The 13,093-nt window shown below is 34.8% G+C and overlaps 1 protein-coding gene across 3 annotated transcripts in view; it reads left to right on the top strand.

The window, feature by feature from the left end:
- The window catches only part of MTBP (MDM2 binding protein), an 85,735-nt gene that overhangs the window by 23,235 nt on the left and 49,407 nt on the right, over window positions 1-13,093 (top strand). For all 3 annotated transcript variants that reach the window (XM_058698933.1, XM_058698931.1, XM_058698932.1), the window contains exon 11: window positions 4,420-4,537. In XM_058698933.1, the coding sequence (XP_058554916.1) occupies window positions 4,420-4,537 (118 nt within the window). The remainder of the gene's footprint in view (window positions 1-4,419; window positions 4,538-13,093) is intronic.

Here is a 13,093-nt window from a genome sequence, read left to right on the forward strand (position 1 = left end):
TCATCTATTTAAGGTCAACTACGGTGTTTAATGGGAAAAACCAGAAGTTTGCTTTTCTTTCTGGTTATTTGTTTCACTACTGTGTTTCTTTGAAAACAATTTTTGATTCACAGAATATTCATTGGCAATATTTATATAACATTAACTGTTTTAACAATGAAGTATTTCAAACAGAGTTGCATGGAGAAAAATTATAATTATAGTTTCCCTATAGCACTATAATCAAATATTGGTTATAGTTCCCTTAGAAAATTGATATGGTAACAGAAATATGATTTTGGCCTTAAGATGCTTGACTGTACAGTAATTTCAAATTTTGACTTGCAGCCTCTTTTTCCAGGAAATTAAAATTTTGAGTAGTGCCCCAAAGTATTTATTAGATGAAGTAGCCTTTGAAGGAACAGCCTGAAGTGTGATATTAGCCTGTGTTTTCATCCTCTAAAGAATACCTAATATGCTAAAATTTGAAATTTTAAAACTTATCTTTTCTTATTTATCCAACATGTATCCTATTATGTGCTAGACGCTGTGGTAGATATTAGGGATCTAGTGATGGATTGCACAGATGAAGACTCTCCTCATGGAATTTACATTTTGGTGGGAAAAACAGAAAACAAATAATAAGAATTATGAAGAAAATAAGCCGACTGCAATTAGAGTAATAGGGTGGAGGACCTACTTTAAACATCTTTACAAAAATATGCACACAGAAGTCTTGTGAAGTGGCATAGTAGAAAAGAAAGAAAGAAAAAAGAAGAAAGCATGAAGAATAAGAAAAAAATCTTCCCTTTTTTTCTTAACAGAGAGAGCGTGAGCAGGGGTGGGTGGGGTGGGGTGGGGCACGGGCAGAGGGAAAGAGAGACCACCTTAAGCAGGCTCTGAGCTCAGTGTGGAGCCCAGCATAGGGCTCCATCCCACAGCCCTGGGATCATGACGTGAGCCAAAAGTGAGAGTCAGATGCTGAACCAACTGAGCCACCCAGGCACCCCATTTTGTTTTTGTTTTAACCCAAGTAACTAAATAGTTCTCTGTGTAACCTTATCTAGTTCATCTAACTTGGGTGGGGGGGCTCTTTATTCTAGGAAATGAGAATATCATTTATCATTAATAATCTCACCTGTTACCGAATAAGGGAGGGGAGGACCATGGTAGGGTAGAAAGTCTCAAGTGAAAGAGTATGTACTTTAGAAAACTTGGGTTTAAGTCCTAGCTCTGCCACTCACTGGCTTATAGCTTTTAAAATTGTAAACTGTAAATAATCCCTGTTTTACCTATTTCAAAAGTTGTAATGAAAACTAAATTGGAAGATATTTTATAAGCTGTGAAGTATGACATAAATGATGGTTGCTAATTTTTATGTCTTTTTTAAAAAAAATTTTTAATGTTTATTTACTTTTTGAGAGACAGAGACGTGAGTGGGGGAGGGGAGGGGCAGAGAGAGGGAGACACAGAATCGGAAGCAGGCTCCAGGCTCTGAGCTGTCAACACAGCTCGAATCCACAGACCGCGAGATCATGACCTGAACTGAAGTCGGACACTTAACTGACTGAGCCACCTAGGCGCCCCAATTTTTATAGTCTTTGATGTTTATCTGGCCCAAAAGATAGGCATATATGAAATATTTTCCTGAAAAGGATATAAAGCACCAAATACCCTCTAGATGTTTTGAAGATAAGATGAAACTTTTAGGAATTAGTTTTATAGATAATTTTTCAAGTCAAGATCAGACACAGACCTGTAATTTAACACAGGTATAAAATAATCCTTAATCCATCAAGTTATTGAAGATAGACAACACTAATACTAGAAGCAAAAGAAACTATTGATATTTATATCGTGTTTTCAATTTTCTAAATTTGGTATATTAGATTGTCATTTTTATTGCTTCTTGGACAACGACTGTGAAATATTCTTTATCAGTAAGGGACAAATAAATGATGGAACTTTGTATATATGTTCCTACTTTAATGCAGCAAAAGGGATATTTTTTTGAAACATAATTTAGCTAACATACCTCTAAATGTGAAGCACTGTATTTTCCTTTTATATTGGGTCTTTTACATTTTTGAAAAAATTAGTTTTCATTTGCATGCTCATTCTTTGAAATAATTCTTTTGCTTCGTAGCTTGGTTTTCATTTGTTTATTCAACAATTTGCATGTGGGGGCTGGGGAGAGACTGCCTGCTGTGTGCGGGCTGCTTGTTTCAGGTACTGGAGAGAATAAAATGGACAAAGCCCCTCCTTAGGAAGCATTCATCGTACTTAAATTCTAGTGATTTTTATGATCTTTAAATTTTTTTAAGTTTATTTCTTTATTTTGAGAGAGACCAAGACAGCACAAGGTGGGAGGGTCAGAGAGAGAGAGGGAGAGAGAGAGGATCCTAAGCAGGTTCCGCACTGCCAGCGCAGAGCCTGATGTGGGACTCGAACCCATGAAGCCTTGAGATCATGGCCTGAGCTGAAACCAAGAGTCGGACACTTAACCAAGCCACTCAGGCACCGCATAGTGATTTATATGATCTTAAGTCAACTTCTGACTTAAAAAAAAAAAAATGTTAGATTAGCTCCAGAATAAAAATAAAAACCTTTTATAGTAAGGCTAATGTTATTAGATTAGTAAAAGATACGAGGATTGTTAGGGAACCATGATATCTACTAATCACATAGGCAGGAAATCTTTTTTTTAAGAGGAGAATTTGCAAGGTTAAAAACAGGATTGCCATAGTGCCTGTTTGTTCAGGGGATGCCTACTGAAAAGACTGAATCATGGTTTTGAAACACAGGTTTGAAATGTTATTTGGTTTTTAAATTCTGGAGATAGAATGATAACCTAGAAGCACCCTCCTCGGGTCTCAGAGCGTATCTAATGATTGGTGCATGGGTGAGAACGGGCTATCAGAATCCAGGTTTGTTATGGACACAGTAGAAGCAATTGACGTACATATATTTTGTAGCAAATTATAGTTTATGGGATTTAGAAATATTTTTCATATTTGTAATGAATGTGTATTCAAGAATAAGCTGTTTCAAACATAGGGCTACTTTGGCTGGGTGGGACATATAATAATATAAAATAAATAATACGGTATTTAAGTTGTGCATTGAAACACATTTAACATCTCTAATTTATTAAGCTATAACTATAATATTAAATAATGAAGGTGTTAACTGGGCTCTGCTCTAGCATACTCAAGTTACAGCTTTGTCTATCTTTTGGGCCAGTTTTGGGCTATCTAATCTTATTTATTTATGAAAATATGAAGAACTAGGATTTAGTGTTTCAAAGTTAAATATACATCTTTTATACTTAATGATTATTTTCTATTGGTAATATTTTCATTTTTAGTGTCTAATAATTATGTGAAATACATTTGACTTAGAATAAAAAAAGATTTGTCTGTAATAACAAAAGTAAACATTTAATTTTTTCTTTCTTAATTGCTCCTAATATACGTATTTGTATATCTAAGAATACATAACTAAAGATAATAAATAGTAAAGAAACTAATACATAAAAGTATTCACTTAGTATCACATGTCATCTGATTCATCCATCTACAAAGGACAGTTAAAAGTGACTTGTCATTAGATTTGAGATCTATGGCAAATGTCTTGCTTAGATTTCCCCAGCGTTCAAAACAAAACAAAACAAAACATATTTATTGGGATATACTGATTGTTGTAGCTTATATTTCTAGAATAATGGGCAAAATGTAGCTTTCAGAGTTGCAGTTTGTTTTATTCAGTACTTAATCAAATTGGGAATTTACCTAAATATAACAAGTTGGTTTGGGGGGAACACATATTTAATAAACATCTGTATGCTCAGCCCTGGGAATACAAAGATGAATAAGCTGAGTTTTCTCATAAATCAGACAGAAGCTGCTCTATGTTTTCTGGCATATGATTCGGGGTTTCTTTGCATTTTATACCTTATTAGCATTAAATTTCTGATTTCTCGGAACAAAAGTTTTGAAATTACCTACAGATATGTTGTAAATTTGAAACCAGAACAATAATCCATCCAGCCAAAAGGTTGTAAAATTATGGCCAAGTATGACAAAAATCTTTTGATGATAGAATTCAATTCCCAGCCTCTCACTGGTTTGCAGATACACAAAGAAATGACACGACAACCTAAACTTGAAGCAAATATTGTGAATAACGAGGTTTCAGAGATATATAACTGAGTGGAAAAGGGAGCCTATGTTTGACTACCTTTGTCTGGTTTTTGACTTTTTTTTAAATACAGTTTGGGCATTGTTTTTGTTTTTCTAGTTTTTTTAGTGGAGTTGTTGGGAGAGAGCATTACAGAGTACATGCTATATCGGTGAAATTAGAGTGGAAATTTATCAGATGACACTATTTAAGAATTAATGTCATTGTGCAGGCACTAATAATATGTTATGTTTTATCCAGGTTGGTGCTCTTTTTGTATTGCCATGTACTATTAGTAACATACTTATTCCACCTCCCAGCCAACTCAGTTCAAGAAAATGGAGAGAATATATAGCTAAAAAGCCTAAGACAATCAGTGGTAAGTAATAAATCTTTTTTAAGTTGTTTTATGAAATGGTTATTACATTCTTTATGAGAAAATAATATTTATTACTCCTGATTAAGACAAACCCACATCATTTAAGATTTCTTATTATATCTAATAATCTACTGTATCACAAAGTATATACTACCTTATTAAAAAAAATATCAGTGATCTAAAGGCAGGAATTTTGGTTAAGTAGAAACCAATTATATTGAATGTTGGTATCTTAGAGACATTTCAGGAATGACATTTATGAAAATAAAGTGATTAATCTATTATATGGTACATTAAAAAAACAAACGTGTGATTACAGTTTTCTGAAGAAACCAGAAGTATTTAAAAATTATATGTTCTACAGTATTCTATGTATTTTAGAAATATTGGCTCATTTAATTCTTATAATAGCCCTATAAACTTATTTTTATATCCATTTAACAGATTAGGAAATTGAGGCTTGGAAAAGTTACAGAGCTCTTAATTGGCAGAATCTTGGTTCAAATCCTGGTTCTGACAGTAATAGCTCTGTAACTTCTCCAAGAATTTGAACCCAGGCTCTGTGCTCTTAACCACTGCACTGTGTTGCCTCTAGTAATTTACTACATTCAAAATGTCATTATAAAAATGAAATATTAATTTCTGTTGTAAAATCAGATCATTTATATCCAAACTCTTGTATTTCATGAGGTAATTGTGGTTCAAAATGTTAGTTACTTGCCCAAAGTCATATAGATAAAGAGTGTCTCTTTGTACTTTGCTCATATGTAGGTGGTTTTTTTTTTTTTATTGGACAATAATTTGGTTAAATTATTTTTGAGGTTACAGTTAGTTTTTGTGACCCATGATATGATGGGACTAAAAAATGGAATTGGAACATATCCATCTGGGTTGTTCTAGAAGAAATCTCTAGAGATACTCCAGAGCCAAAGAATCCTGAGGAATCCAAACTTGAAATCAGCAGCCTACACAGTATTAGATAGGAAATAGGTGAGATACTGAAATCCATTTTAGCAAATGTTGAATTTGAAATGCAGTTGATATCTATATGGAAATTTAAATTTAGAGTTTGAAATTAGGTCTGTTATCTCTAGAGAGTGGTCAGGGCTAGAGATTAGATTTTGAATTTACTAGCTGTTTTATCAATTTTTTTTTTTTAATTTTTTTTTTCAACGTTTTTTATTTATTTTTGGGACAGAGAGAGACAGAGCATGAACAGGGGAGGTGCAGAGAGAGGGAGACACAGAATCGGAAACAGGCTCCAGGCTCCGAGCCATCAGCCCAGAGCCTGACGCGGGGCTCAAACTCACGGACCGCGAGATCGTGACCTGGCTGAAGTCGGACGCTTAACCGACTGCGCCACCCAGGCGCCCCGCTGTTTTATCTATTTTATAACATACCAGCCTAAAACTAAGTGGCTTCAAAGAGCAAATGCTTTAATTACTCATAGTTCTGCAATTTGAACTAGGTTCATCCAGGTGGTTCTTCTATTGGTTTCACCGGTGGCCATTGATGTGGCCGCACTGAGCTTGTGGCTTGTTCAGAAGTTGGGCTTAGCCTGGGATGCAGGGACAGCTATCTTTCTCCATGTAGTCTCAGAGCCTTTTCCTTGCTCCACGGTTTCTTTATGTGATCTCTGTAGTAGGTTAGCAAGAATTTTTATGTGGTGGCCCAAGACTCCAACAAAACATACAAAAATCAAAGCTGCCGGGACTCTTAATGTTTAGTCCAGAACTGGCTCAGTGTCACTTCTGCTGTATTCTTTTATTTAAAGCTTCTCCCAAGAATGGCCTAAATTCAAAAGGGAGGTAACTAGACAAGGGTATGAATACTGAAAAGCCTCCAGTGTAAAAGCCTACCATGGCTAGGTACAGGTAATAGTTGTAGCCATAGGAGGGATTGAACAAAACCACATAGACAGCATGACTAGAGAAGAGAGCGTAGGCTAGAATCTTTAGAAATACCTGAATTTAAGGTAAAAGTAGAAGAAGAGTTGGGAAGAGATTTAGTAAATGGTAGTTGGAAGACCCTAGAGAGCTATAATCATTAATGTCAACATGAAAATACCATTTATTGCATGATACCAGTGTGGGAAATAAAGGGAGTCAAACTGGGCCCTAAACACTTGAGGAAATAGTTGCATGGCCCTTTTCTTCATGAAATTTATAGTCAAGTGATGAAGGAATTTGAAAAATCATTATAAATCTGTTTAGTCAACAGTGTGAAGGTGAAGTGGAGGATATGTCCAGAGTGTATGACAACATAGTTGTAGGAATCAGAAAGACTTCCTGGAGGAAGAGACATTGTTAATATAGTTTGCTGCACTGTACTAGCACATAAAGAAGTGTAGATTTGACCCTTCTCAACTCCTCACAGAGAATAGATATGTATACGTGGTGATTTTTTCAGATGCTAAAACAAAATCAGAAATAGATTTGCCAGGTGGCAGTAAAATCAATTTCACTTATTCATGAAATCGTAGGATGATATTTACCCATTTCTCAACATTGCATATGTTTAAAGGCTTATTAGTATGAGTTGAATATTAATATATCCTAACTAAACTTGTGTATACTAAACTTGAGTATATTCTGCGCAACCCGTTATTTATTTTTTCTTTGTAACTTTTTCTAAGGTAATTTATTTATTTAGAATTTATTCTTAAGTGGGTTTTTCATGATTTTTATTGCAACTTTAAGGAAATACCTTACCATGTGACTTGATCTCATTTCTTTAAAGTTAATCATCTTTTGAAATTTAGAGATCAATATTGATAACTTCTGAATAATAAAACATATATCACATGGCAGTCTTCAAGGCCAGATTGTTGATTACTGATTAAGCTATATCAGTAAGTGCTGATTAAGCTGATACTCTGCAGTATTTTTTTTTACCTTAGAAGTACAAACAGTCAAATTGAATAGTTGATTATTAAGTTCTATTCTACCCATAATCCTTTCTGTAGGAGAAATTATCTCATTGACAGAACTCCTTTTGTAATAAAAGAGGAGCCAAGTTTTGGCTAGTGGAAAGTTTTAATAGCTCTTACTTAGGAAAACATCATATGCCATTCATATCCCAGTAGCCCCTCTCACTATTCCAAATAAGATATCAACTAACAGATCAGCCTCTTAAGTCAATGTTCTGTTTCACCATAACTTATTGCATTATGCCCAGCTGTTCTCTGCTGTTGCCAGGCATGTCCCCTGTCCTCCAAGCTAAACTTTATACTGTTTCCTTAAGTTATTCTCTGATTTTAATCCTTTATGACCTTTGTTATTCATTCATTCATTCATTCATTCATTCATTCCTTTTTTGAAGATTGATAGAATATTATGTATCAGGCAGGGTGTAATCTGGAGATTGGTGATGAGCAAGACAGACTTGACTCCTAGTCTCCTAGAATTTAAACTGTAACAGAAAATAGATATTGAGAAGTTATTATAAGTCTTAATTATAACTACATTCAGTGGCAACCAACTATGAATAATCCACAAGAGATAGTACATGAAAACAGATGTGGAAAGGCTATTGGTTATCAGTTGTGGTAAAAACAATTTGGAGTGTGTGTGTTTAAGCACTTATATGTATTTGTTTATATAAATATAAATACAAGTTTTGCATTAACTAGCTTTTCAGCAGATATTCTATTGAGTGTCCACAATACAATAGGCACCATTACACATGCTGGACTGGCAGTAAAATAATTTAGAACAAAGTCCCTGTCCTCAGGGAGCTTATGACAGTGGAGGTAACACGTTTAGATTTTACCCCAGATACCTATATGGCTAGGTCTCTCAGTTTTGAGGGACCTTTAGTCCAGTCATTTTCTCATTCAGGACCTAATTTGCCATCCCACCTAAAATTGCACGTACACTCTTCACCTGACATTATATCCATTTCCCCAGCTTAATTTTTTCTCCTTAGTACTTATCACTATCTAATATAGTAAGTGTGTGTCTTTTTCTCTCACTTGAAGTGAGAGGAGACAAGATGGAATTTTTTACTTTTATTCATTGCTTTATTTTCAGTGCCTGGAAGAGTGCCTGATACTTATTAGGTACTCAAAAGTATCTTTTAAATAATACGTGAAATATATATTTCCAGGTAGTAGTAACTTGTCTGGAAAAATAAAGAAGACTTTGAATGGATTCCATTCATGCAGTGAATCAAAATTTGTGCCCCAGTTTTTATCAGTTCCTTAGGCTTAACAAATCATCTCTGATGAAATAAAATACATACATATGTATTAGTTTGAACCATTTGGTATTGCTGTCTTTGTATATCAAAAAATTGTTAAGTATCAGGAGTTTCATATGGTTTGACCTAAAATAGGAAAACAATGTCCCATTTGAATTATGCTTAAATTAAGTGTAGCCAAAGAATGATTTTTAAAAGTGATTTTTAGTGAAATACCCAGAAAGTATTATGATACTAGGAAAAATGCAAAAGAACTTTGTGAACAAATACAACTGAGCTAAACCCAGTTACTCTGAATGTTCTGTATTTAAAACTTGTATTGAAAAGCCAGGTGTATAATGAAAAGTGCCTGGCTTACCATATGTTCGCAGAGAAGTTTTATGAAACTGTCAAAGAATTGGATGTTGATCATTGCCTAACTGTACATTACAAATGAATAAACTAAAGTGTAGGAAAATCAAGAAACTTGTCTAATATCACAGAGTGAAATCAGAATTTTCACCAAAGTCTGAATATGTCTACAGACCATCCATAAGTTTACAGTCTTGAGTTCTATTGTGGCCTCATTTTTTTAAATTGGAATTCTTTTGAAAGGTACTTTTAAAGGTACTCTTGAAAAGAGGTTATTGCTGACAGACAAATCTTCTAATAAAAATATTTTTGTAATTTTTTTAATGTTAATTCATTTTTTGAGAAAGAGCGCAAGCAGGGGAGGGGCAGAGAGAGAGAGAGGGAGACACAGAATCCGAAGCAGGCTCTAGACTCTGAGTTGCCAGCACAGCGGGCTCAAACTCACAAACCTCAAGATCATGACCTTAGCCGAGGTCAGTTGCTTAACAGACTGAGCCACCCAGGCGCCCCTCTAATAGAAATATTTTTAAGGGACTAGATTAATAATGACTTATGAAATGTTTTTGAATTCATGAAGCATGTGCCTTCTTGATTCTCAAATCCATGTGATAAATATGTTTCAAAATAGTGAGCTGAAACTAATAAGGTTAAAATGACACCATGTAACTGATCTATAAATAATTTCTGTCTTGAGAAAAGGTGAAGGATGCAGTTAAAGATTTTGAAAGAGACTTCAGTGGCGAAGACAAAGTAATCTTTCAATCAGCAACTAATTTATTATGTGCCTTTTGGGTTCAGGGCATTATTCTAGGTGGTAGGAATTCAGTAGTGAACACTATCAACCATCTTGACTAACTTTTATTGAATATACCATTCACTAGCCTACTTGTTCTCTTCAAGTGCATATGGAACATTCTTCAGGATAGACCATATATGGGTTAGGCCATTAAATGAGCCTAATAAATTTAAAAGGGTAGAAATAACACTCAGTATGTTCTTCAGTTACAGTAAAATTAAGTTAGAAGTCAACAGCACAGATGTGAGGAATACTTTAAATATTGGGAGATTAAATAACCCACAGGTTAAATAACTTTCTAAATAACCCACAGGTCAAAGAAGAAATCAAAGGGGAAATTAGAAAAGGTTTTTAACTATAAATAAAATCAAAACACATAAAATTTATGGAAAGCAGTTAAGGCAGTACTAAGAGGATTGTAAATGCTTATCTTATCATGGAAGAAATACCTAAAATCAGTAATCAAATTACAATCTCAAGAAGCTAGAAGACTAAACCCAAGTTAAGTAGAAGAAGAGAATTAGGAACTAGACCAAAAGTCAGTGAATAAAATACCGAGGACTCCCATCTAACAAAAGAAGTGCAAGACCTATACACGGAGAACTATAAAACTTACTGAGAGTAATTAAAGACAATATAAGTAAATGGAGAGATACACCATGTTTGTAGATAGGAACACTCAGTACTGTTAAGATGGCACTTACCTCCAAATTGACTCATAGATTTAATTCCGTCTCTAACAAAATCCCAAGAGGACTTTTCATAGAAATTGACAAACTGATACTGAATTTATATGGGATTGTAAAGGCCCTAGAATGGCCAAAACAATTTTGAAAAGGCAAAACAACTTTTGAGAACTTACCCTATCTGATTCACAACTTCACAACTATAAGGCCACAGTATTCAAGACAATGTAGTGTTAGATTAAGAATATACATGTATCGGTGGAACAAAATAGAGACAAGATGCCAATAGAAAAGATAGTCTCTTTAACACAGTGCTGGAAGAACTGGATATCCATATGTAAAATATGGATTATACAAAAATTATATAAAATTAATACAAATTAATTCAAAATAGATTATATACTTAATTATATACCTAATGTAAGCACTAAAACTATAACACCTCTGTAAGAAAATATATTTACCAAAAAGATGATCTATAAAGGGGCGCCTGGGTGGCTCAGTTGGTTGAGCGTCCGACTTCAGCTCAGGTCATGATCTCACAGTCTGTGAGTTCGAGCCCCGCGTTGGGCTCTCTGCTGACAGCTCAGAGCCTGGATCCTGCTTCGGATTCTGTGTCTCCCTCTCTCTCTGCCCCTCCCCCACTCATGCTCTGTCTCTCTCTCTCTGTCAAAAATAAACATTAAAAAAAAATTTTTAAGATCTATAAAAAGAAAACAAATCTATAAATTCACCAGATTTAAAAATGGCCACTTTTTGAGAACACTAGAAAAAAATTTTAAAGGCTACTAAGAGAAAACATTTCCAGTCATGTCTAACAATGGAGAAATATATATAAAAAAATCCTTACAACTCAATAGTAAGGAGACAACCCAATTAATAAGTAGGTAAGAGACTTCAATAGACATTTCATTAAAGATACATGAATAGCTAATAAACCACGCAAAAGATGCTCAACATCATTAGTCTTTTGGGAAATGCAAATTAAAACCACAATGTTTTAATATACTTACTAGAATGGCTGTTATTAAAATAGTGACTATCAGGGGTGCCTGGGTGGCTGTCAGTTGAGCGTCCAACTTCGGCTCAGGTCATGACCTCACAGCTCAGTTTGTGAGCCACTCTCCCCTACTCTCTCTCACTCCGGATATATAAATAAAAACTTAAAAAAAAAAAACAGTGACTATCAAATGTTGATGAGAATGTGAAGAAACCAAATCTCACACATAGGTGGTATTAGTATAAAATGGCATAGATACTCTGGAAAACAGTTGGGCAGTTAGACTTACACTTCACTGCAACCCAGTATTTCCATTCCTAGGTATTTATCCAGGAGAAATGAGAACATATGTCTACACAAACACTTGCAAGGAACTGTTAATAAAAGCCATATTTATAGCAGCTAAGAATTGGAAACTGTGCAAACATCCATCAGCCAGTGAATGGATAAACACAGTTTGTTTTGTCCATACAGTGGAATACTGCTCAACATATTGAGGCATGAGAAGTTTTGGGTGTACCTAAATATGGTATGTTTATAAAGCCAGATTTAAAAGACTATTCATTACATGATTTCATTTATATGGAATTTCTATAAAAAGCTAAAGGACTAGAAAGCAGATCAGTGGTTGCCTGAGGCCAGGAATAGGAGAGGAGATTGACTGCAGAGAGATAATGGAAGTTTTCTCAAACTGGATTCTAGTGATGGATGCATAATTGTATAATTCTTAAGTTAATCACATTTATACTCTGATATATGTATATAAATATGTGTAAATTATACCTCACATATACCTTTTTGTGACAGAGAGAAGGAAGGAAGGAAGGAAAGAAAGTCAAAAAAGGAAGAAAGCCAAATGGGGCCCTACCTGAGAACAATTAAATACAAATCTCTGGGGAAGAAACCAGGCCAGGACCCCAGTAGTTTGTAATAGCACCCAATGGCTCAGTCGGTTAGGTGTCCAACTTCGACTCAGTGCGTAATCTCACCTCTTCTGGGTTCGAGCCCTGCGTCAGGGTCTGGGCTGATAGCACAGAGCCTGGAGCCTGCTTCGGATTCTGTGTCTCCCTCTCTCTCTGCCCATCCCCCACTTGTTTTCTCTCTCTCTCTCTCTCTCTCTCTCTCTCTCTCTCTCTCTCTCTCCCCCCCTCCCTCTCAAAATAAATAAACATTAAAAAAAATTATTAAAGCACCCAAGTGTTTCAAGTGCATCCAGTATTAAGAACTTCTGCCCTAGATGTGTTCTTCTCAGCCCTAGGCTAGAGAACGACTGTTGCTAAAGAGAAAGTCCTTCAGATCCTCTGAGGAAAAAAAAAAAAAAAAAGAAAAAAAGTGTGTGGAGGGGAGAAACACTATTTTAGGCTTTAGAATTGTTTGAACAATGATATCTCTGTTGGAAAGTGTGTAGCCTTGCAAAATGCCTATTGAAGACTAGATTTTTATTTTATTGTTTAATTTTTAGTGTGACTGTCATATAATGGCTATTTTATTTTTCTTATATATATACATATATACACACATAT

Source organism: Neofelis nebulosa, chromosome 14 (genome assembly GCF_028018385.1).
Source record: "Neofelis nebulosa isolate mNeoNeb1 chromosome 14, mNeoNeb1.pri, whole genome shotgun sequence".
Lineage (NCBI taxonomy): Eukaryota > Metazoa > Chordata > Mammalia > Carnivora > Felidae > Neofelis > Neofelis nebulosa.